The following is a 24,543-nucleotide window of genomic DNA, read 5'->3' as shown; positions in this document are numbered from 1 at the left end:
GGCCTCTCCTGTTGCGGAGCACAGGCTCCAGACGCGCAGGCTCAGTAGTTGTGGCTCATGGGCCCAGTTGCTCCGCGGCATGTGGGATCTTCCCAGACCAGGGCTCAAACCCGTGTCCCCTGCATTGGCAGGCAGATTCTCAACCACTGCGCCACCAGGGAAGCCCCGAAACCCATTACATTTTAACATAAAGGACATATTTTATGAAAAATTAATTATATTTTCCAAAACTAAAAACATTTGGTGAGGAATAATATCACTGTTTTACATTTTTGCAACTTTCTTTAATAATTGGACTGGTAGACGGCAAATGAATCCCCACACCTGCTTCCACATTCAATGGGTTACACATCACATAGTCTCTGGAAAATTCCACTCTATCTTGTGTGAGAAGAGAGTGAAAAAGGCAAATGATACCTGAGAATTATTATAAAAATAATTTTTACTTTGGACCCCAAGTGGTCCCCAGACCATACTTTGAGAACTGTTTATTGGTATGGGGGGCAAGAATATGGTCACTGCAGGCAAACAGTATGGGGAAACTAAACCTTAGGCCAGGTCTGAGGGGGGTCATGGGGAACATGAGGGCTCAGCCCCTAGAGCTCATGTGGCAGTGAGGGTCAGGGTGCACCTCCCCACAGTGCAGGCTGGGTGGGGCCTCCTGGGTCCTGAGGAGGTTGGATTCTCGTCCAGCTCAGCACTTCCCTTCCTGAGCCTCATCTGGAGAGCGGGATGAGAACAATTCCTCCTCACAGGGTGGAGTTGCTGTGAGAACCTCAAAATCCCCATGCAATGAGGTCTCCAACTGTTATTGAACTATTAAATGCTTGCCGTGTTCTGGAAGTTCTGAGGAAGCCTCTGGCCCCTGGGAATTAGGGGACCAGCTCTGTGGGCTGCTGCATCTGCTGTGGGATGTTCCCATCATGCTTTGGGGGCACTCCCACTTGCTCTCTTGACTTCCTCCTACCTTCTCTGCTGGGGGCCTTTTCACCTCTGTCTGCAGACCTTTCCACCCATGTTCTGGGTGTTTCCCTCACCTGTAAAGGCATTCCTGTTTGCTCTGTGAGGATACTCCCTTCCCTGTGGGAGGCATTCCTAGGAGCTGACGGGGCCGACCCATCTGTTCTGTGGAGGGTGTCCTGCCTGGGAAGGCAGGGAACCCCAGGCTGCTCTCTGGGGAGGGTCCCTCTGCTTGGGGGGCGTGGCTGCGCCTGCTCCATGAAAGTATGGCCTCTTGCTCTGTAAGGCCAGGTGTGAGCAGGCACAGTGTGGGATGAGCGCCGTGCCCCTCACCCTGGAGGCGGGAGGATTCGTACCTGCTCTCTGCGGGGAATTCCACCTGCTCTGTGGGAACAAGAGCATCATTGGTGGGGACGGGGGTGTCCAGCAGGGATGTGAGAGTGCTCCCACAGTTGAGGGGTGGTCCCACCCGAGTGTGGCCACACACGGAGAAGGGCTGCCCATCAGCATGGCACTGCTGATCCTGGGAGCGGGACTGGTGCCTCCCTCATGCCCAGAGGGTCACAGGGAAGCCGCCAGGGCTGTGGAGGCTTCTCAGTGGGAGGGAAAGGCCTGAATGGGGAGCGAGGCTGCCTTCTCACTCCACACCGAGCACAGGAGGAACATCCCTTCCAGTCTATGGAGGGTAGACCAGTCAAGGACTATTGCTTCCACTGACACATTGGAGCCTTTTGTCAGATGTCAGGTCAACAGAGATGATAATTTCCCTTGTTTTACAAGGGAGGAAAGTGAGGCTCAGGGAGGGACTCTGACTTGCTAGGCTCTTACAGCTCCTAGGTGACTGGAACTAGAATCCAGATGTTAAATTTTATCCTGCAGGCAATGGGGAGCCATTGAAGGTTTTTGAGCAGGGGAGTGACATAGCCAGGCTGCTTTCTAGATGACTCTGGGGGTGAGTGGCCACCCAAGGGAGAAATCAAGACAGAGGAGGTGGGGGTGGGCTGGGGTTGTGGCTCCCCCTTCCTTTCCGACTGCCCTGTCCTTGCCCTGTCTGTACACGGGGACCCAGGCTGTCCCTTACCTTGGACCAGACCGTGTGGCCCTGAGTCTGTCTCTGGTTACCCCCAGGCTGTGTGGCCTGCGCACCCTGCAGCCCTACGCCGAGAGGATCCCTGTGGTGGCCACCGCTGGCATCACCATCAACTTCACGTCCCAGATCTCCCTCACCGGGCCCGGCGTGCAGGTGCACTACAGCTTGTACAACCAGTCAGATCGTGAGTGTGGGCAGGCTGGGGATTGGGGCGGGGACCCCCTAAGCCCCCGCAGCTTCTCTCTGCCTCTGAGCTGTCCCTGGAAGCACCAAGAGGCGGGTCAAAAGGAGTGTGTGTGTGTGTGTGTGTGTGTGTGTGTGTGCGCATGCGCATGTGCGCACGTGTGTGCACGAACATATGCAGCTTTGTGTGTGCTCACGTGGGCAAGGCAGTCATACGTGTTCATGAGGTATATACACTCATACCTACCCGAGTGTGTGCTGCGTGCATGTGCCTGGACATGTATGTCCACATGGACCGTGTACACAGGCGTGTGGGTACACACGTGAGCACACGGGTGCCTCGTGTCTGCACGTGTTTTCATGCTGACGCGTGTCCTAATGGCTCCTTCCCTGTCCAGCCTGCCCTGGAGAGTTCCTCTGCTCTGTGAATGGACTCTGTGTGCCTGCCTGCGATGGGGTCAAAGACTGCCCCAACGGCCTGGATGAGAGAAACTGCGGTGAGCTGCCCGCCCACCCCGTCGCTCCTGTCTCCTCACCTCTGTGCTGGGCTGAGCCCACTCTTTCGAAACCCGCCCCACACAGGCAGCTCCCATTAGCAGCATCCAGGAAGTAGGGCTCCCTCGCTGTGCTGAGATGGCATCGTGGAAGCACAGAGTGAGGGCCACCCAGTAGGGCAGTGACAGGGACAAGGTGGGACCCAGGTGTCCTGACTCCCAGCTCAGGGCTTCTCCCCACCAGGCCTTCACCCCCAGCCTTCTGCCAGGACAGCCGTCCAAGAAGGAACAGAGCAGATGAGGGAGGGTAGGACCAGAAGGGGGAAGGCTGTCAAGCGGCATCCAGCAGACCTAGGTTGGCCAAGGAGAGGATCCTTTATCTGCCTCCTTTGAGTGGGGTCCTCCACTGCAGGGGTTCAGACTGGAGCTGCCAACTCTTCCTGGGGTCGTGCTCACCACTGCCCAGCCCTGGCAGAAGGGGCTCAGGGTCCTGATGGTCCCCAAGCCAGGGCTCTCTCGGATTAATACCTCTGCCTCTGAATCCTGGCTTCTGGCCCCCAGAGTCACCATCAGTACAGCCTGTTCCAGTCTGATCTCCCCAGACCACCTGCATCCCATCAAAGTTTTACATATGTGGGGAGAGAAGCAAGAGGGAAGGGAGGTGTGCCTGCCTCTGGGCTGATCCTGCCTTCATGCTCGTGAAGGTGCCTCATATTTGGAACCAGAACATCCGGCTTCAACTTCTGGCTCAGCCAGGTGACCTTGGAAAAGTCACTCCATTTCTGTTTCCACCAATGAAATGGAGTATCTCACAGGGTTGCTGTGACACTCAGGTGTAAAGTAGTTGAGAAAGAGATTTGTGATCATGACATGGGATACAATGCACAGTCACAGGCAGCGCAAAGTCCCAGCCTGGTGCCTCTGGCTTCCTCCCACCTGTCCCCTCCCTGTGTCCTCATACAGTGTGCAGAGCCACATTCCAGTGCCAAGAGGACAGCACATGCATCTCACTGTCCAGGGTCTGTGACCGGCAGCCTGACTGTCTCAATGGGAGTGATGAAGAGCAGTGCCAGGAAGGTAGGGTGGGGTATGACCAGGTATCTAAGAGGGAAACCAAAGAATGGGCTCAGCCAGATAGCCCAGCCCTTCTGCATGCTTCTTCCACAAATGTTTCTGCCCTCTTGTCCAAATACTTACCAACCCATTTATAAGTATGCCTATATGTCCGTCCATCCATCCATCCATCCATCCATCCATCCATCCATCCATCCATCCATCTATCCATCTTCTGGTCTCCCCAACCATCTTGTCTGTCCAGTGATTCATACATCCACTCACTCACTCATCCATTGGCCTGTCCAACCACCTATCTACCTATCCACTAAGCCATCAATCTACTCACTTACTGGTTTACCCAACTGACTCTCTGTATGTCCATGGTTCCATCCTCCATCCATGCATCCATGGATCTAACTACGTGTTTGTCCATTGGTCCTTACAGCCACTCATTTATCCATCCAAATAGCTGCTTGTCAGTCTTCTTACCAGACCATCAAGTCACCCATTTGTTGGTCTGCCCAATCTCCTGTCAGAGTCTCCAGTGTTTTATCCATTCATCCATCTGTCCATCCATCTGACCAACCAATCTTCACTCACAGACTACCCAGTGATATGCAAGGCAGAGTTGAGAAATGGGAATAAAAGACACCAAAGTGGTCCCTGCCCTCTGGGGATTATCTGATAGTAGAAAAAAAAATGATGGATGACTCTCTGGCCCAGACCTTCTGGACATCATGTCCAGCATATGAAGGCTGGAGGATGAGGAGGAGATCAGGCTGAGAAAGCTTCCTGGAAGAGGCAGGCTTTGAACTGGGCCTTGAAGAGAGGTAAATTTTAAGTAGCGAAGGAAAGGCGAGCAGGCGAAGACTGTGGAGAAGAAAGCTGTTCATGGTGAAGGCAGTGAGGGGCAGTTGTGTGGTTGGGTGGGGCAGGGCCCGGAGGGCTGCCAGGCTGGGAGGGGAGCTCAGTGTGAAGGGAGGGGCAGAGCCGCGCTCTTGGGAGCCTCACTGGGCTGAAAGTGGGGGCACGGGTCTGCCTTCAGGTACCATAACTGGAGGTAGGTATAACCTTACGGTCAGGAGCCCAGGTCTGAGGTGGGGAGACACTGCCTTCTCTTAACAGACCAGCGTGGGGGGCGAGGGCGGCGGAGGGGACATGGCTTTTAGGAGACCTTAAAGGAGCCTCAGGGAACCCTTTAGTGCAGTCAAGAGACCCCTCCCCGGTCACCTCCTGGCCTCTTCTGGGCTCTGTCTTCCCTGGCCTTGTGTTGGAGGCTCCTTTGGGCTCAAGGACCCACCCTCTAAGCCCTGCCCCCACCCCCTCTATCCCAGGGGTGCCTTGCGGGACCTTCACCTTCCAGTGTGAGGATGGCAGTTGTGTGAAGAAGCCCAACCCACAGTGCGACGGGCACCCCGACTGCAAGGACGGCTCGGATGAGCAGTACTGTGGTGAGCCCTGGGGGCCCCGACAGGCTGGGCTGGGCAGCATGCCCCTCCACCTGCTGGGCCCTCCCACCCTGCAGAGCTGGAGGGAGAGCTCATCGTCTGTCCATCTGTCTCTTTCTACCGCGCCTCTGCCCCCTGGTGTGGGTCCTGCCCGCCTCTCTCCCTCCCTCGACCCTTCATTCTCTGCCCTCCCTTCGCGCCTCCCCCTTCTCTTTTTCTCTGTGTCTGTTTCTCTGCGGCCGCTCGCCCTCTGTCCATCCCTGTCCCCATCTCCACCCCTAGACTGTGGCCTCCAGGGCCCCTCGGGCCGCATCGTGGGCGGGGCCGAGTCCTCGGAGGGTGAGTGGCCCTGGCAGGCCAGCCTCCAGGTTCGGGGCCGACACATCTGTGGGGGGGCCCTCATCGCTGACCGCTGGGTGATCACAGCTGCCCACTGCTTCCAGGAGGACAGGTGAGGGGGACGGCACAGGGACGTGGGCCGTGAGAGGTGGGGTAGGGAAGGCTGTGACGGGGTACAGTGTGTCTGAAACCTAAGCAGACAGAGGGGAGGGCGGTGGGAAGCCCCTCAGACTGGCTGTTCCGACACTTGGGTTCAGCCCTGGCTCCACCACGAGCGCACTCTGTGCCCCTGGAGAGGCTGCTCGACCTCTCTGTGCTCTACTTTTGGTAGCTTGCTTTCAGCTGGGTCAGTGATTCATTTATTTACTCATTCATCAGTTCAGCGATATTCATTGTGCTCCTACTATGTGCCAGGGGCTGTACTAGGCACTGGGGTACAGCAGAAAACAGAACTTCCTGACCTGGTCATAAACCATGAACCCCCCTCCTCCAGGCATGCCTGTCTGTGACCTGGGGTGGGAGAGGGGCGGCAGAGAAGCCCACAAGAAGGGACGTCTCACCCTGCCCCACAGACATCTTCCTCATCTCCGTGGTGGGCTGACAGCACCCCCTCTCCACCCCTAGCCTGATGTCTGGTGCCCCAGACCCGCCCCCAGCGCGGCCAGTTCCGGACTCTGTCTCCACACCTTCTCCTCTGTCCTGGGTCTACACAGTCCGAGCCAAAGGCCTGGAGCCACCAGGGCACTCCTCCCCCTCCCCTCATACTCAGCCAGTAAGCAAGCCCTCTCAGTGGTCTGGACGAATCTTCAGCCACTGCCTGTGCACGCTGCCACCATCACCCCTGGGTCACCCCGGCAGCCCAGAGCCCAGCTCCCTTTTGCATCCTCTGCCCAGGTGCCCGGGTGCCCTTCTGGGTGCGGTCTGACTACCCAGCTTCTTTCACTTCATCCCTGGCTCCCCACTGCCCACAAGGTGGAGAAAGACCTGGATGCTGACCTGGCCTCCAGGGGTCTGCACAGCTCAGTCTCTGCCAATTCCTCCACACTCAACTCCCTCCCCCTTCCTGAGGACCAGCAAGTTTCAGGGCATTCCCAGCTGCCCCATCTATAAAGTGCACAGAAAAAAAGGAGAGAATGATCTGCCAATGCCTGGCACTGTGCTAAGTTTTTTACATACACAGTCTTATTGAATTCCCTCAGGAACATATGAGTAGATGATGCTATTCCCATTTTGCAGATGGGGTGACTGAGGCCTAGAGAGGTGCACACACACCTCGGGAGGGATGACGCTGGAGCTGGAACCCAGGCAGGAGGGCTCCAGGGCCAACACTGAACACCGTACCACCAGCTGCCTGGCCTTCCAGAGCAGGGCGGGGATGGGTTAGAGACTGGTGTCCCGGGGGGAAGCTGGCTGCCCTAGGGATCTGGGATGGGATCGGGGAGGCGGCCGCTGAGCGAGTCCCCCTCCCTGCCCTCAGCATGGCGTCCCCAACGCCATGGACCGTGTTCCTGGGCAAAGTGTGGCAGAGCGCTCGCTGGCCGGGTGAGGTGTCCTTCAAGGTGAGCCGCCTGCTCCTGCACCCGTACCATGAGGAGGACAGCCACGACTATGACGTGGCCCTGCTGCAGCTCGACCACCCCGTGGTGCGCTCGGCCTCCGTGCACCCCGTCTGCCTGCCCGCGCGCTCCCACTTCTTCGAGCCGGGCCTGCACTGCTGGATCACAGGCTGGGGTGCCCTGCGCGAGGGTGGTGAGCTGGACTGCGGGCAGGGGAGATGGGATGGGTCCCCCTCATGCAGCTTCTGAGCCTGGAGGTGAGCTGGCAGGGGGCCCTGGGGCTCCACTCCAGAGGCCCGCTAGTCCTGGGATTAAACTGCGCTGGATTTCATGGAAAAAAACAACCTTTAACTATGGCCGTGGGCCTCTCCCCTTCCCTTCCTGCCAGAAGGGCATTTAAGGAGAACCAAAGTCGTGGAAGGATATCCTAGGGGATAAGTGTGGAGTGATGGGGCAGGCCAGGGACCCCACAGCCCGTGGGCAAGCTCCAACCCTCTGCTCCTTGGACAGCGGGGGGTGGGGGGTATGTGTCTGTGTTGGGGGGAGGCTCTTAATTATTAGCACTTACCGCATGGAGGTTAGATTTTAGGGGAACATGATTTCATTTAATCCATCCAATAACCCTAGCTATTGGTTATCACGGACCCCATCTTAAGGATGGGGAAACGGAGGCTCAGAGACATTTAGCTGTGACTCAAAGTCACACAGCCAGAGAGGGTTGGAGCAGAGACTAGAACCCAGGACTATCTGACCCCAGAGCCCCTGCTGTTTGGCTGCTGCCTCTCAGAAACATGAGTTTGTCCCCTTCCCTCCTACACTGACCGGAGCTGGCCATCCCTAGAGGCCACCTCTCAGTTCTGTACATAACTACAGCCACGCCCTGCACCCTTCGTGGTGGCGCCTTTAAAAATGTGTACTGTGCTTTACAATCTGGAGGTGGGCAGGACTGAGGGATAATTTAAAGACGGAGAAACTGAGGCTCAGGTGAGGCTCAGGAAAAGTGACATGTCCAAGAGGAGGATAGAGAACAGTGTAAAACAAGGATTGGTCCACTTCCTCATTCATTCATTCAATGACACATTTATGAGCACCTGCTATATGCCAGGCATCGAGTTGGACAAAGGGAATATAAAGACAAACAGGAAACATTCTTTGGGGAGCTGACACGGATGGGGAGGTACAGGGGGCAGTGGCAGCCCAGAGGAAGGGCGGGCTGAGCTCAGGCTTGGAGGATAGGTCAGCAGTGTCCCAGCGAAAGGGAAAGGCATTTCTGATAAGAGCACAGGTGGCAACCCAGGGAGCCCTGAGAACACCCAGCACCAGAGGGGAGCCGGTGGATCTGGGTGAGGATCTGGAGCCAGGAGTCCTCCTCCTGACCTGCTCGAAGCATCAGGGCTTTGAGAAAAAGCACGGATGTCTGGGCCTACCCCAGCTGAACAGACCGGATCTCCGGGTGGGACTAGGCACAGTGTTGATTGAAGCTCCTAGGGAGAAGTGCTGGCTGGACAGTGGAGAGATGCTGACGAGTTTTAGCGGGGAGTGAAGGGGTGAGATGTGTGTTCTCGAAAAATCCCCCAGGGCTGTCACAGAGCGGAGGGGAGGCAGCCAAGAAGCCTCAAGCAGGAGGGGAGGGGAGGACCTAAGGAGGACCCTAGTCCAGGTAGGCCCTGGGCAGGGTCGGGGTGGGGTCTGTCACCATGAGCTACTCAGAGAAGAAGCCAGAACAGAGTGATGGAGAGGTGGAGGGCGGGGACGGAAGGGTGGGGAGGGAAGAGTGGGGGGCCCCGGGCACCTCCTTTCTTCTCACCTCTGCCCCCGGCCCCACCGGGCAGGCCCCACCAGCAACGGTCTGCAGAAGGTGGACGTGCAGCTGATCCCGCAGGACCTGTGCAGCGAGGCCTACCGCTACCAGGTGACCCCCCGCATGCTGTGCGCCGGCTATCGCAGGGGCAAGAAGGATGCCTGCCAGGTGACTCCTGCGGGGTGGGCCAGGTCGGGGAGAGAGGGCACTGCTCACATCACCCGGGGCCTGGCCTTCTGCCCCCGGTGGCCTGCTGCAGCCGCACGGCAAGGTGGGCTTGGCTCTTCCCACTTTATGGATGAGGAAACTGAGGCTCGGGAGGTTGAGAGACCTGCTCCAGGTTGCAGGCCCCAGATGAGAAGAGACCCCGGGGGGGCAGGTCTGAGGCCCAAGCCCGGCGCTGCTCCTTGCCCTCCGCGAGGCACTTTGCCCAAGTGAGGCAGCAGAGAGGACTGGACGGAGCCCACAGAAGGCAGGCGGGGCTGGGCAGGGCGTGGGGACACACGTCCACGCTTCCGCGGAAGCCAGGCCCTGCTGGAGGCCAGGCTGGGCTGGTTTGGGCCCCCTCCATTTATCGGAGGCTTCCAAAGGGGATGCCCACAAGGTAGATGTTCACTCAGAACATGCCCAGCAGTCGGGACCCTTGCCTGGAAGGGGACGCCTCTACCCTGACGTGGCCCTGTCTCTTCCCCTCTTACAGGGTGACTCGGGCGGCCCGCTGGTGTGCAAGGAGCCCAGTGGCCGCTGGTTCCTGGCGGGGCTGGTCAGCTGGGGTCTGGGCTGTGGCCGGCCCAACTATTTTGGCGTCTACACCCGCATCACAGGTGTGATTGGCTGGATCCAGCAGGTGCTGACTTGAGGCGCTGCCCCCGCAGAGCAAGGGCCCCCACCTCTTGGACTCAGAGAGCCCAGGGAGCCCACCAGGCAGGGGAGCAAGTATTCTGCCGGTGGCAGGGCCCCGTGGGGACAGGAGGTGGCCTCTCTCCTCTCCCACAACCTGTTGCCTGACATCTGCCCCAGTGAGGACACAAGGACGGAGAAGGGCCATCAGCTGGTGGTCAAGACTTCCCCTGAGGGCCTGGGATGGTCACCAGGCCCGGCTGGGGGCGGTTCGCATGCAGCCTGTCCCCTCCTGATTCTCTCTTCTCCTTCCCCTTCCTCCGCTGCTGACTTTGGTGGGGAGGGGTTGAGCAGCAATCATGTGGCTGCCGGGACCCCACCTGCCCCCGGCCCAGCGCAGAGGCTGCTGGGCCAGCATCCTCTCCAGACAGCAGATTCCAGCCTTTGAAGCCCTTGGCCTAACTTGAGGGTGGGGGAGGAAGGTGCCCCCGCAGGAAGGGCCCTCAGAGCCCTGGAGACAGCCAAGTGGGCCAGCCGCCACTGCAGGCCAAAGGGTGGGGAGCCCCAGGTCCAGGGTCCTCCCACGCCTACCTGTTCCTCTGGCCTTCACTGCCCATTCTCACCTGGAGGTGAGCTCAGCTGCCCTGTGGAATAAAGCTGTCTGACCCGAGGTCCCGTTCTGGGGATTGAATGGGGCCCCGGGCACCAATCTCATGCCTTTGACTGAGCAGCCCCTGTTATCTGCTCAGCCTGTTGGCTAAGCGTCCAGAAGGCCAAGGGGGGGTCAGTGGGGGAAGCGGTGGCCTCCAGGGCAGGGGCCTAGGTCCTGGGAACAACCCCAGGAAGGCAATGGTTTGGTGCCCCTCAGGTCAGAGTGAGGGCTGGGACAAGTGATGCGCTCCTTCTGGAAGCTTGGAAGGAAGCTGAGGGGCAGAGAGTCTCATGATCGCACCAGGGAGGGGTCAGGAGTGGAGCCCGGAGCGGAAGCCCTATCTCCTGATTCCCAGGCTACCACTTCCCCTCCGGCACTGCCTCTGCATTCTGAGTCATTTATTCAGCAAGCAGCTCACAGGCTCCTACCACGTGCCAAGGGCCGCACTGGGGTCACAGAGCTGCACAGAACTTGGCTCCTGATCTCGGGAGGGGTGGGGATGCTGATCCAGGGTGAAGGGGCTTTGGGGTAGCCTGCACCTCGGGAAGGCTGCCTGGAGGAGACTTGGGGTTTGAAGGTGGCCAAGGTGGGGAAGAGCATTCCAGGCCGAGGAACAGCATGTGCAAAGGCAACAGTCCCCAAAGTCAGTGGCCTGTTAGGGAACAGTAAGTTGTTTTTAGTTGGAACAGGAGGTCCTAGCAGGGGACCTCCTGCTAGGTTAGGAGGGAGCTGAGGTGGCAGTGTGAAGCCAGGAAGGAGAGCACGTTACCTGAATGGCGAGGTGAGACTGGGAATTGGGACGTAGGGAGCCAGGCTTGGGAGGACCTGGTATTCTGATTCCCAGAAGTCCAATTCCCTACCCCTCAGCACCCCAGCTAATCTAGGTCTGCCTGGAGGCCGGAAGAGACCTGCGTGACTCCAGGGGGCAGGGCCTTAGAAGTCACCTGGCCCACCCCTTCACTTTACTGTTGAGGAAACTGAGGCCCAGAGAGGGGAAGGTATTTTCCAAAGTTCACCCAGCAAGGCAGAGCTGGTACCCTCGGTGTCCGGCCACGGGACAGGGGATTCAACCGTGATGCTCCTGCCCCCAGCACACACGGGAGAGTGACAACAGGGCAGGGTCCCTGGGCTTTATGAAAAAGCCCCATTGCCTTTGGGTTGTCTACACCACCTTAAGTTTAGCCCCTGTCCCCAAACGTGGCCCAGAGAAAGAGAGGGAGACAGCCAGGCTGGCTGTTTCTTCAGGTTTTATTACACGGTGGTGTTGGACACCGCTGAGAAGCAAGTATCCAGCTGGGGAGGCCATAAACGCAGGAGGGGCCCCTTTGTCAGCCCCTGCCACCCCAGACTCTCCCTTGGGCAGAGGGAGGAGTGTCCCCCTTGCCCTTGTCACCAGTTCCTGGTGGCCCCGCTGCCCCTGCTGAACCAACGCCTGCCTTCCTCCTGGCCGGGGTGCTGTGCCACCGGCACCACAGACAGCAGGGGGGTGGGGAGCAGCCAAGGTGAAGGCCGAGTCACCCATCCCCTCCTCCAACAGGGCTAACCCCACACCCTTCATCGCCCACCCATCCCTCAGTCTCCATCCTGGGCCAGGCAGGTCCGAGTCTGCGCCCTGTGCCCTCCCTGAGGGCTTTCGGGGACCTCTGCTCCTCTCGGTAACCTCACAACAAACCTGAGGTAGGTAGGGCAGGACGTGAACCCATTTGACAGACAGGGAGACTAAGGCTCAAGGAGGTGATGTGACTGGGCTAGGGGGGAGCGTATCTGCCATGCAGCTGGGGATCTGAGGGAGGGGACGTAGGGGCCTGGAAGACACAGCTGGACAGTGCCACACTTTGACCACCGGCAGGTGGCTCTGCCCAGGGGTCCCAGGGCCCACATCAGGCCTTGCGAGGTCCCAGTGGGCCCCCACCCGGCCCCCGGAGGCAGGGGCAAATCACAGCCCCGCAGGTGTAGACAGAGGTGACAGCGGGGAGAGCTCTTCCTCCGCCTCGGGCTGGGGGCCCACCCCGTGGTACAAAAATAAAGGATTTCAGAACGGAACCCCAAGTCCCTGGAGGCGATCTGGGGCCTCACATCCGGGTGCCTCTGGCTTGTAACAGCTAGAAAATAAGAGGGGCCAGGGAGACGGGGTGGGGAGTGGTCAGAACACCGGGGGGAGGATGAGAGGGTGAGGTCGGTGAGGAGGGGGTAGTGCAGGGCCAGGAGAAGGGCAGAGAGGAGATTGGAATGGAGGGAGGGAGGGGTGGGGAGAGAGGGAGAGAGAAAGAGTCAGGTGAGTCACGAGGTCCTTTCTGGGAGGAAGGAGGGGGGCTGAGGCCCAGAAAAAGTGAGTTCAGAGCTGAGGAGGAGGGGGAGCAGGGAGAGGACCCAGCTCGCCCATCCGGGGGCCCCATGCCCCACCTTGGGCCGGGGGATGGCTGCCTAGGAGGCCACATTCTGCCAAGGCTCTGGCCAGGGGGTCAAGGCCCAGAGGCTGGTCACCACTGTCTCAGGCAGAAGGTCACAGAGAGCGGCTGTCCGTCCCCATTTTAGAGGCAATTGTGGCCCAGAGAGGGACAGTGACTTGCCCAAGGTCAGACGGCAGGCAGATAAGACTGAGTGGGGGCTTGTGAGCACCTGGCCAGGGCTTTTTCTGCCACAGCCCAATCCTCAGCCAGCTCCGGCTGACTCCTCCTAGGCCAAGGGAATCCAAGTGTGGCCTGTCCTTCCCAGCCCCGCAGAAATAGGGAACTCAGTGCCTCGAGGCTGTGATGCAGAAGCTCCTGAGCGCGCAGGGATGAGGTCAGGGCACCTGGCTTCCGTTTCCCTTCCCTCCTTCCCAGTGTGGCTCTGATGCTGCTGGGCAGGTGGGAAAGAATTTCCTCCCCCTTTTGTCTTATCTCAGAGCCTCATCCCCAAGGCCAAGATAGGCTGAGAGACTTGGGTGGGGGGGGAGAAAATCAGCCAGAAGTTCGGCTGAAGTCCAAAAAACAAGAGATGAGCACCCTCCTGGCTTCCGCCCCTGCCTCCAGCTCTGCCAAACTACAAACCAGGCATGGCAGCTCTGGGGGCGGGCGAGGGGCCCAGGAGAAGCCCTCACCGCAAGCGCAGCCTCAGGTCTGAGGGGGTGCAGACAGGAACCTGCAAGGAGGAAACGTGAGGAGGAGGCGAGGAGGTGAGGCGCTGCAGCAGGGCGGCCCGGCCTCAGATGTGCCCGGCGGGGTCGGCGGGCACCAAGGAGGTGCAGCTGTGCCCCTCTGCCCCGGGCCCGGAGGCGGGAGGCGCCAGAAGGGGTGTGAGAGGCGGCAGGCGGGATGCTCTGGGATGCGGGGCCGGGGCACCTGGGTGGAGGGCACAGGAGGCTGGGACCACAGCAGCCCCGGGATGGAGGTGTGAGCAGGCAGAGAGAAAACCCGGACAGGGGCAGAGAGGGAAGAGGCAGGGTGCAGATGAGATCCAGGAGGAAGAAGAGGTGGATGAAGATGAGGCAGGACCTCCGGCGGGAAGCGGAGGAGGAGGAGGAGGCGGTGGTGAGAGGGAGAAAAGGTTAGCGGGATCCTGAGATGACTGGGCTGCAAAGAGAAAGTGAGAGAAGGGATGGTTATGCAGGTGAGGCGCCAGGCACGCGGCTGAGCTAACCCTGGAGGGCCCGCCCCCCGGCCGTCCCAGGACCCCAGGCTCCGCAGCGGGCTCCAGCAGGGAGCGGGCGGGAGGCGAGGCCTTTATCAGCGGTCGTTCTGCTTGGGGGTTGGCTGCACCTTTCTGCTGCGTATCTGCCTCCACCTCCACCTGCACCTGTGCCACCTCCACCTCCTGCCGCTGCTGCTCCTCCAGCTGCTCCTCCGCGCACTGTGGACCAGCCGGCAGACCCAGGGAAGAAAGAGTGCAGAGCTAACAAGGGGGCCAGGGTCCGCTGGCAGCTGTCCCCGCAGGCCCCCATCTCAGCGTGAAGGGGACGGGCAAGGGGCACCTCCCGGGGAGGGGAGTGCTACAGCCACGGAAGCTGGGGCATCTTGTCGGATCCCCGGGGAAGCCTGCGAGGGGCCTGGGGGAACCAGCAGAGGGTGGAGCCCTGCTGAGGATGCTCACCGATCGGCATGGCAGCCGGGACATGGAGCAAGGCTGGGGGAGGGGTGTCAGAGGAAGGGGGTGGGTGTATGGCCAGGGTAGCCTTGAGGGCTGCCTGGGAAGGCCTCGTTTTAGGAGGACCGACCCAGAGCAGAAATGAGGCCAGGGAAGTCCCAGGGCAGACACCAGGCAGATCTGAGATGTCAGCACCAGGCTCGGGCACCCCTGGTCCTGAGGTCTCTCCCAGAGAGGCAGGAGCAGCAAGCTCACCTTGCACCCTTGCAAGGCCGTGCCGGCCACTGGCCCCAATGGGGCTGGGGTGGACAGGGGAAGTCACGGCCCAGGGAGGCAGATGGCCAGACGGGAAGCAGAGTTCCTAAGTCTCCAGCACATAGGGACAGGCTCCTAGAAGGAACGGTCTCCCTTCTTCCCAGCCTGCCTAGCTGCCTACCCCACTGGTCCTACCAAAGGCCCCTCAGGCTTCCGATCAGCTCTGGGTCCAGGGTGGCAGGACCTCCGATTAGCCCCCTCCCCCGCAGCCAGCTGACGCTGCCTCACAGGCCAGGGTGGAAACACAGGGCCGGACCCCAAGGCCTCCAGACCCCTCTGCTGCTGAGTCCTAGGAGGCAGCCTGCGGGAGGGGCGGGATTAACAGATTCGGCTTCCCTGCCCCAGCCCAGGCCCCTGGGAAATAAATTGGCCCTTTGGATCCCAGAACTTGCAAGCTGGTGGTCCACCCCTCTCACTCCTCTGAGAACACAACCAAGGTGCCCAGAGGGGGCGGGACTTGTCCAAGGTCACGCAGAGCGCTCACACCACGCCCAGACCCCTAGTCCAGTGCACTCCCCCTTGTGCTACGCTGCCCCGTGGCCACCATGGGACCACCATCCAAGTGGCATCTAAGTCCACCCTCGCCGTGCCCTGGGGATAATCTCGTCTCATTGCCCCCCAAGTCTGGGCCTGGGTAACTGGCGTGAGCAGGCAGGACGGTGGGTGGGTGGCATGGGATGGATGGCATCGGCTGTGAGCAGGGGTTCAGGCGTGTGCAGCGGGAGGGAAAAAGAAGCACGGATGGCTAGGTGGAGGGCAGCGAGGGGAGGGAGGAAAGGCAGGGAGGCCGAGGTCGGGGCAGGGAAGGGGCCTGGGCAGAGGGCTCACCTTGGTTTTGCGGCTGGACTCGGAGCTCAGTCCGTGCGGGGAGCTGTAGAGCTCCTTGGACACCACGCACAGGAACTCTGCCTGGTCCTCGCTGCCATAGTTGTAGGAGGAGCCGATGCTCACCAGCTGGAGGGGCGGAGCAGGGGGAGAAAACAATAGGGTGGGGTTGAGGGGACGGGGTGGGCGGACACTGGCACCTGTCGACTGTGCCCTGATCTTGCTGTTCAGGCCCATCCCTGGGTTTCCAGAGGACACCTCTGGCGCAAAGTCAGAGTCCTCTCCCCCTCCGCCCCCACCTATGCCTCTGGTCTATTTCCAGGGCCAGCCTCCCCACGTGGCTGGGCTGGACCTGATCCTTAGAGGAGGAGGGTTATCACTGCTGTTCCTCTCCCGTATCTAGCAGGCAACGTCCTAAGAGCAGGCAGAGGCCTGTAATGGGCAGGCTGTCTCCCTCTGTCCCAGATGTGGCTGAGGCAGCCCCAGAACCAGGCTGCAGGATGGGGTTGGCATGACCTGGTGGCGCTCCATAGAATATTCTGTTCACTGTTGGAAGCAGAGGTAGAACAGGTCGCCCGTTCCTTACGCCAGCGGTCCCTGACATGCTCGCTCAGCCTTTGAGAGCCCATGCAATTGCCAAAGACTCCCTTAGGCTTTCAAGAGTGGCCCCACCTTTGTTCTGGGGTCCCTAAAATAATGACACCTGCAGGGCCCCTTCTGGCTGATAAAGGCCCTGCACATGATGGGTCTCATTCGGCACCCAGGAACCCTCATCCTGCAGACGGAGAGGAAAAATCAGCCCCTTCGGCAGATGAGGTTTGGAGAGGTGGTGAAGTCCCACAGCCAGGAAGAATCTGAATTTGAATGTGGATTCAAATTCAGGATTTGAATCTGGGACCCCGAGTCCTCTCAGGGGTCCTATAGACTTAAATGCTTCTAATAATTCACAGGATGCTAGCTAGCTCCAATGTTTCAAGGCCTACTCTGGGCTAGGGACTTTATCCATGGTCTTTCTAATCTACACAACAGTCCTGCAAAGGAAGCACTGCTGGTCCATGTCACAGATTAGGAAACTGAGGCCCAGAGAGATACGACTTGCTCAAGATCACACAGCATGTCAGTGGTGAGGTCTAGATATGAATCCAGGCTTCTGGCTCCTGGACTGGACTTGTTCCTCCATCCTGCCCAGCCATCCTGGGAAGCCTGGCCTTCTTCAACCTCCAGGTGCAAGGGAGCTTGTATGGATAAAGGGTAACCCAACCCTTCCCCTTCTCTAAGGGCAAATTTGACCTTGGGTTAACTTGTTGGCTCTGATCCTCTGGAAACCTGAGAGAGGTGTGACGTCAGCTGCATTACTAGGGCAACACCGTTTATGATAAAAATCTCTCCTGGTGGTAAACTGCATAGGTACTGGGAGGAAGTACAGGTCACCATAAATACCTCATGGGAAGCCGCTGCTCTGGGCTCCCCTGAATGTGGCAATGCTTGGAACTGGGCATGTCCCTTGCAGGGACCTGGAATCTATACCTATGGAATTGTTACACGAGGTGTGGCCCCAAGGAGACCTCCGCTCTCCTATGTGGATCTTGTCTCCTCGCACCAGAGCTGTTGCTTGGGGGCCAGAGACTCACACACTACGGTGTAGACCACTACCTGGTTGCTGGGAGGACTCCCATTAAAGATGATTCCCGGGAGCTACCCTGCGGCCAGCGGGGCTTCCCTCCTCTCTCCTTCCTGGTCAGTCTGCTGCCAAGTGTGGCCTTTCTTAATCTTGTTTACTCTGTCTTAAGACCCCGGGCGGGGGCTGCAGTGGGCACCCCAAGGCTGGGGCTGCGGGAAGGGAGGGGCCTGCTTTGCCTGGGGGTGTGGCCCAGCCCACCTGCTCGAAGCGCCAGCCGTCGGACATGGTGGAGACCATCTGCGTGAGCTCCTCCTCCTGGCACTGCAGCACACGGTACACGTGCTTGGGTGGGACCTGCAGGCAGAGGGGGGGATGTGGAGGGCACCTGTGGGAGTGCCAGGCACCCCGGGGGCCGGAAGAGCACCTGTCCTCCCCCCACCATCTACCCCTAAGAAAGACAGAAGTGGGGGAGGGGAGATGGGAGCCATGATCTGAGTACCTACTATGTGCCAGGCACTCGACGTGCATGTTCTCACTTAATCCCTCCAAAAACCCTAGGAGTTATGGGATGTTCATGGAAGTTCAGAGAGGGTCAGTTACTTGCCCAAGGTCACCCAGCTGAAGAGTAGCAGAGCCAGAATTGGAACACAGGTGACACAAGTGGGAAAGGAGGAGGGGCTTAGGGGACATCCTGGGACACTAATTGAGGCAGGCCCTCCAGGGGACGCGGGGCACCCTCTCTTCAATCTCCTGGGGCTGGGAGACGGTGCCTCACTACCCATCTCCCACCCTCCACGTCTCCCCCAGGGTGGGCAGAGAATCTCTCCAGCTCCTCCTACAGCCTGGCCACTTAGGCCTAGGGTCCAAGCTCAGAAACGCCAGCTCCAGAAGCTTGTGCCATGACCTCCAGGGGACCCCCTGAGCCCATGAAGTGGACAATGTAATAATCCCACATTGCCTCCCACAGGGCCCCCTGTACCTCCACAGTGACCCCATTTTGCCTGGGAGGAAGGGAAGGGTGGGCAGTTCTCAGCACCTCTATATTCCACAAGAGGAAATCAAGGTCCAGAGAGGGGTGTGACTGGCCCAAGGTCACACAGCAGACAGAGCCGAGGCAGGGAAAGAACCCAGAGTCCGTCTCCCAGTCTGGGGCTTTGCTGAACAGTCTGGGAGCTGGACAACCACTCCTCCCCTTACAGGAGAGCTTGGCCTCCCTGAGGAAAACTAGCTCTGCCTCTCCCAACCTTCCTCCTGAGCCCCCTCCCCCGTCCCCGCCACCACCTGCCCTGCAGCCCCCCCGACCTGTGTGACGGTATAATCCTTCTCCTCCATCCGGTCTTTGATGATGCGGATCAGCGGGCCGATGTTGTAGAACTCCGCTTCCTCCAGGACCCCTGGCACAGACAGAGCAGCACCCCACCCCCGTCACTCCCACTGCCCCCGTGCCCCGTTCTCACCTTGTCCCCTCCACCTCCACCCCCTGCTCCAGTCACACAAGGGAGATGGGCCTCTGAGTTCAGGGGTCAGGCAAGAGGGAACACTTCCTTCCTTGGGTCCCACACTCTCTGTAGCAGGGGTGAGAGGCTGCCATTCAGTGGCCCTATATCCCTGCTGTGCTGAGCACAGTGACCCAGGGATGGCTGCCAGTCCTCTAGTCTGGGGCTATCCAGAGGCAGTGGGCGCGTTGGGACTGGACCCTATGCCACAGTGAGAAGGGGCTTGGCTGGCCCCCCATTACATGTTCCCATTTATGAAGCACACGCTAAGTGCCAGGCACCGTGCCAGGTATGTTACACTCTTTACCGCAGTTAATTCTCAGCACAAGAAGTAGGTACTTTCATCACCCCCACTGAACAAACAGGGAAACCGAGGACCAGGCAAAGCAGCAGATGTGCAAGGCCACACATCTGGCACTCGGCAGAGCTGGGATTCACACTCAAGTTCCTCTGCCTTCTAAATGCATAATCTTTGTGCATGTGCATCTCTCCAATCACTACACTTCACAGTTTGCAAAGCCCCTCCTGTGCTCACCACAAGCCCCAGGGTCATGGAGGAAGCAGGCGTTATTGTCCCCATGCAGTTAAGGAGACTGAGAGTCTTAGAGACTGAGCAAGTGCCCTCTCCAGTGAAGGGGACAACCCTCGGCCTTAGGACTCCCCTAAGCTCCTGCGGGGCAGAGACACTTCCTGTCCTTTCCATGACTGGACTCTGGGCTCCCCGGGGACAGGGCCCATGTCTGATGTCCCCGGCGCCCACACCCACCTAATACAGAGGAGGCAGTGAGTGAGTGCTACTTCCAGGATGCCCCCCATGGAGCCCTGCAGATGACAGACAACTAACTCTGCATCACGGGTCCTCAGTGCCAGGCACCATGCTAAGTGGCGCACTTGCATTAGCTCCTTTTATCCTCACAGCAGCTCAGCAAGGTGGGTGCTATTGTCACCCGGTTCCACAGATGCAGGCATGGAGGCACAGAGGGATAAGTGACTTTGCAGGTGTCACACAACTAGTCAGTTTCCTCCTGGATCCCCTGGCCCCTTGGATCAGGGCTCTAGCCCTGTCTAAAGGTGCTAGGACTGCCAGGGCTTGACAAACCCAGAACCTGTAAACAGGTGTTGGCCTTGACGCTGGAGTGTTTACCTCCCCTCCCCATGGGACCTACTCCTGGGCCCAAGCCACGCCCATGGTACCTGCTGCCCCAGGGGCTGCCGGAAAAGCTGTGGGGCTCCACAGAGCCGACGCCTACAGCGGGCCCTGATTTTGAAGCTGTGGCCTTCTGGGGAGCCACCTGGCTTCTAGATCACTGTGTCCCACAGGGGTCAGGAGGGAAGACCGTGGGCCCGAGTGAGGAGGGAGGGGCTGTGCTAGACACCTCCAGGGTACAAGCCCCGGGACTCATGACATCTGTTTTCCCAGAACATGTCCCTAATGTAGATCACCGCCCCTCCTTTATATACACAAGTGGAGACTCAGAAAGAAGTGACATGTCCAAGCTGGCCTGGCTGGGTCAGGTGACCCAGAGCCACACCCTGTGCCCTAAGGAAAAGTGGACTTGGCACCCCTTGCTCCTGGCAGGGGCTCTGCCAACAAGCCTTTCTCCCAGGCATGGCTCCTCACTGTCTGCTGGGCCCGGAAGTGGGCATCTACAGGGCCTCAGCCAGCCAGGCCTGGGAGGGACCAAAGCCCTGCTGGAGAGCAGGCTCCGCCCACCCCTGCCTTCACCCACAACTGTGCTGCAGGGGCTGCCGGATCTGGGCGAGAAGTCACCCACTCGACCCACCTGCGGACCCATGTGAGCCCTCACCAGGCATCTGAGATACCCCATCACCCAGACAAAGAGAGCCACACCTCTCCCCATGGCCATCTCCACCCACAACTGGCTTCCCAGAAGGCCAGGGGAAAGGGCATCCCTGCCCAGCCTCACTGGCTCCCTCTATCCTCTGCTTCCATGTTTCTGTCACCTCCCCAGCAGCACCCAGTGGAAGCATGAGCCAGTCACCTTGGCACAGTCCCTAGGCTCAGCCTGGGCACAGGCTTTGGGAGTCAGTCCTGTCAGGAATGAGAAGAAGCAGGAAACATAGAAGAAAGCAGATGTCCCCTGAGGACAGCCGAAATGGCTTTGCATCTCCACAGGAGGCCCCGGCAGACTGCAGAGGGCAGGGCTAGGGTATGGGCCCTGGCCTCCCCCAGACCAACTCACCCTCCTCAGCCATGTCCTTGTCCAGCACCAGCTTGCCATGCCGGAGGAAGTTGAGGATGGGCCCGAAGTAGGTGGGGTCACGGTCGATGAGGTAGGCCCCGGTCTCATCCTACAAAGGCAAGGGGCACAGGCAGTGAGAGAAGAGTGGCCCCACTCCCCTGCCTGACCTCTCACTTCAGTCCCAGTAAAGGATCAGAGGGAGGGCGGGAGGGGGTGGAGTGTCTGCTCTTCCCCAGAACAGATTGTCCTGATGGAGTAAAAAGGCTTTGGGGTCAGATACACCTAGGTTCAAATCCTGCCTCGGCCTTTTCCTGACTGTGTGACCTTGGGCCAGTGATTTGGCCTCTCGGAGCCACCCTCTTCTCTCCCATAACTGGGGAGCATTGTGAGCATCCAGTGAGGTCTGAGTGGCACCCGACCCAGCGTACGGCTCAGGGATTGTCCCTCTCAGACGTTATTCCCTGAAGCCAGCCCTACACTGTCTCCACCAGATCCCCTGTCATTCTGGGGATGTTTACAAGTTTCCAAAAGAGCCACTATCTCATTGGATACCCTCAGCCTGCAGTGGCAGAGCAGGCGTCAGTACAACTCTACAGAAAGAAAACAGAGACACCACCAGGTGAGGGGACCTGCCCAAGGTCACAGGATCAGAGGGTCAGGAAACAGGGGAGAGGGGGCCTTAGAGGTCATCGCCAGGCCCGCCCGCTGGGGTTACAGACAGGAGGCTGCGCAGGATAGGGTTTGACCCAAGGTCATGCAGGAGGTTTGCAGCAGAGCCGAGATGGGAACCCAGAAATGGTGCCCCAGGCCAGCGCTCCTACCTGATGAAGCCCAGCTGAGAAGGCACCCCGGGATTTCTCCACCCAGCTCCCTGTACCCCAAGGCTACCCATACCCCAAAGAGCGGGGAGGCGGGGAGAAGCAGACTTAGTAACTCCTTCCGTGGTGCAGGAGTCCAGTTTGGGCAGGAGAGAATGCCCTAGGTGTCTGCCTCTTCCCACAGCCCCAAAGGAGGGGGAGAGTCCCTATCCATCAGCCTCCTGGGTTGGGAGCCCAGATCAGCGCTCAAAAACTCCAAATGGGCGCAGCCCGGCGTTGTGCTGTTGCCACGGCAATGGGCACATCCCTCACTCTCCGATCCATTTCCTTCTCCCCTCCTCCGGCCAGTTCTTCCCGCCTCCAGCTCTTCGGAAATAAACCCAGCCGAGTTTCCAGCCGCGCGGGCGGGCCAGGCTGGACAACCAGATTCCGGCGAGCCAAGGATCCCCGACCGCCGCCCACCCCGCGGGCCTCACCCGGTCAGACTGCAGCTCTTCCCCCTGGCACAGGCGGCTGAGGAAGGACTTCTGCTCGCGGCACAGCGTTTGCCGGGTGGTCAGGAACACCGTGCCCCCCACGTTGAGCCTCACCCACTTGCTCCAGCCGCCCGCCCCCGCCGGCGGCGCTGCCTCGCGGGCCTCCATCCTCATCGCTCTTCCCAGCGTCTGCATCCTGCCTGCAAGGCGGCTGGAGGCGGGCATGTACCGCGCGCCGGGCATGCCGGGAGTTGTAGTCCGCGCCGCCCCGCGTGAGTGTGGCCAGGGGTGAGGGTCAGCCGACGCCCTCTATCCCGCCTTCTCCAGCCCCACCCTACTTTGCCCTTCCTGGGATGCCTACAAACGGGAGTTTCTTAAAGAAGCTCTTTGGCCAAGTTACTCTGTGTTTGGGGAAGGTCAAGTTCCCCCAAAATAGTGATACCCCAAATCAGCGATCCTCCCATTTGGTCTCCACATTGTTTTCCTTTTGTCCAGTTTGGGTTATCAAACAGCTGACAGGAAAAGGAACTTCTCCCTCCCCAAATTCCTATAGCATTTACCTGTATCTGTTTTCTAATATTCTTTCATTCTGTCTTTGGGGGTGGTGGGGTGAGGAGAGCTGGGTCCTTTCCCTGCATAAATTCTTTGAGGACCACACAGTTGGGCTTAAAAGTGGGCTCAGCACCTTCTATATTCCAGATGCTTTATGCACCCATTATATTGGGTTGGCCAAACAGTTCGTTCGGGTTTGTCCATAACATCTTACAGAAAACCCAAACAAACTGTTTGGCCAAGCCGATATTATTCATTGGTGCTCTTGGCAGCACTGGAGGTCGCTGTTACTGTATCCATTTTACAGATGAGGACACAGAAGTGAAGTGACCTGCTGGACTCACACAGCTGGTGAGTGGCAGGCTGGCATGAACCCAGGTGGGTTCCAAGTGCATTTCCACCACCAAGGCCCCTTTCCTGCTCCTTGGGAAAGATTTCTCGGGAGGAAGAGTCAGGAGGGTGCTGGAATGTTTGGAGAACTGGGTTTTCATCCTGGTTTTTGTAGGGTGAAGTGCTGGGAGATGTCTCAGTTTACCCATCTGTAATTCAGGAGGAGGAAGAGGGATTGGTTCTGTGGGTGCCCTTCTGAGCCAGATAACTCAGAGGTGGGACTGCTATCGTGGGCCCTGCAGGATGTGGGAAGGGAGCAGCTCCTCCTGTGGTTTGGGACCAGGGAGGGACAAGAGCTGAAGGGAAGCTGTCCTCCCTAACTTCCTTTCCTTCTTACTGCTTCGGTCCTGGTCCTGGATTAAGGGGGGAGGATCTGAGGCTCCCCTCAGTGATCTCAGTGTCACACACACAGGGCCCACACACTGGGCAGCCTGGCCCTGCATGGCAGTGGCGGGGTGGGGGGGGTTCTGTTACCCCTCGGGCTCTGCTTTCTCCGTAAACCTTTCCCCTCGGCAGGGAATAGGTCACAGCCGCTAGACTTCTGCTCCTGGGGACTCGTGTTCTCTTAAACACAAATTCAAGTATGATCTTGAGCAACTGCCTCCCTGGACCTCGGTTTTCTCTTTTGCAAAGTGGAAATTAGAATAGTTGCTACTGGAGAACATTGTTGTTAAGATTAAATTATGTCGGTAAAACACCTGGCATAGCCCATGGCTTTTAGTATAGTGAATAAATGAATGAGTGAATGAATGAAATGGGTTACAGGATATGAACTGGCCTTGGAAGGTCAGCGGCACCCCTGGCCCTTGGTGAGTCCTCAAGCACTGTCAGCTAAAACAAAACCAGAGCAGGGAATATTTCTTTTCCACATAAGGGGTGTAGGCAGGGAGTGATGTGGTCAGATATGTAACTTGGATCACGCTGGGGGCTGCAGAGGGGACGGTTTGAAGACCCAAGAGACCAGCCAAGAGGCCACCTGGGTGAGAAGTGGGGAAGCCCCAACCAAGGTGCTGTCAACTGGGCCAGACGGGAGTGGGCGGCTTCAGTGGATACTTGGGAGGCGGAAGTGAAGGTTGAAGGGACTGGGAGGGAGGGAGAAGGAGGAAGGAGGAGGGGCCACATGGATAGCCCTGGCTTCTGGCTTGAACCAACAGTGTTTCCCTGAAGCAGGAGAGGCAGATATGGGGAGTGATCAGCGTTGAGGAGGTCGGAGCCTGTATTTGCAGTGCCTGTGGGCCAAGCAAAAATTGTCCTTGCAGGTGTGATACTCAGGAAAGCAGCATGGACTGGAGAGGACAGTTGGGGCTGTCCCGAGCCTAGGGTGGGGAGGAACCTAGGAAGGCCCTCTCAGGGGATGGCTCC

At 59.0% G+C, this 24,543-nt stretch overlaps 2 protein-coding genes across 9 annotated transcripts in view; one reads left to right on the top strand and one right to left on the bottom strand.

The window, feature by feature from the left end:
• TMPRSS6 (transmembrane serine protease 6) overlaps positions 1-9,790 on the top strand; it is a 36,540-nt gene extending 26,750 nt beyond the window's left edge. The window contains exons 11-18 of one of the 2 annotated variants that reach the window (XM_082634838.1): positions 2,089-2,234; positions 2,632-2,730; positions 3,691-3,804; positions 5,118-5,234; positions 5,514-5,682; positions 7,048-7,319; positions 8,959-9,095; positions 9,628-9,790. In XM_082634838.1, the coding sequence (XP_082490964.1) occupies positions 2,089-2,234; positions 2,632-2,730; positions 3,691-3,804; positions 5,118-5,234; positions 5,514-5,682; positions 7,048-7,319; positions 8,959-9,095; positions 9,628-9,786 (1,213 nt within the window). In that variant the 3' untranslated portion in view covers positions 9,787-9,790. Of the gene's footprint in view, positions 1-2,088; positions 2,235-2,631; positions 2,731-3,690; positions 3,805-5,117; positions 5,235-5,513; positions 5,683-7,047; positions 7,320-8,958 lie in introns of both variants that reach the window. The other variant, XM_082634837.1, reaches the window with a different exon arrangement.
• Positions 9,791-9,829: 39 nt separating this feature from the next.
• KCTD17 (potassium channel tetramerization domain containing 17) lies at positions 9,830-22,449 on the bottom strand. 7 transcript variants are annotated; one of them, XM_082634845.1, is made up of 9 exons: positions 22,240-22,449; positions 20,946-21,054; positions 18,548-18,639; positions 17,504-17,599; positions 15,628-15,753; positions 14,160-14,250; positions 13,896-13,973; positions 13,452-13,542; positions 12,307-12,521 (listed from the first exon to the last, which is right to left on the bottom strand). In XM_082634845.1, the coding sequence occupies exons 1-9, from the start codon at positions 22,432-22,434 to the stop codon at positions 12,452-12,454; spliced, it is 948 nt and encodes a 315-aa protein (XP_082490971.1). In that variant the 5' UTR covers positions 22,435-22,449; the 3' UTR covers positions 12,307-12,451. The 7 variants fall into 7 exon arrangements, with proteins under 7 accessions (XP_082490968.1, XP_082490969.1, XP_082490966.1 ...); XM_082634843.1 differs by lacking the exons at positions 12,307-12,521; positions 13,452-13,542; positions 13,896-13,973 and adding an exon at positions 10,931-11,071; XM_082634840.1 differs by lacking the exons at positions 13,452-13,542; positions 13,896-13,973 and having other exon boundaries at positions 11,650-12,521.
• Positions 22,450-24,543: the final 2,094 nt, after the last annotated feature.

This window comes from Mesoplodon mirus, assembly GCF_964341445.2.
Source record: "Mesoplodon mirus genome assembly, chromosome: 11".
In the NCBI taxonomy this organism is placed as follows: domain Eukaryota; kingdom Metazoa; phylum Chordata; class Mammalia; order Artiodactyla; family Ziphiidae; genus Mesoplodon; species Mesoplodon mirus.
This window is presented reverse-complemented; position numbering and strand designations above follow the sequence as displayed.

Excerpts from the sequence above, each read along its gene's own strand:
- KCTD17 (XM_082634839.1), bottom strand. The coding sequence starts at position 22,434 with ATGCAGACGCTGGGAAGAGCGATGAGGATGGAGGCCCGCGAGGCAGCG. Across the intron at positions 18,640-20,945 it reads CAAGGACATGGCTGAGGAGG|GGGTCCTGGAGGAAGCGGAG; the intron begins GTGAGTTGGTCT and ends TGTCTGTGCCAG. Across the intron at positions 15,754-17,503 it reads ACGGCTGGCGCTTCGAGCAG|CTGGTGAGCATCGGCTCCTC; the intron begins GTGGGCTGGGCC and ends CCGCCCCTCCAG.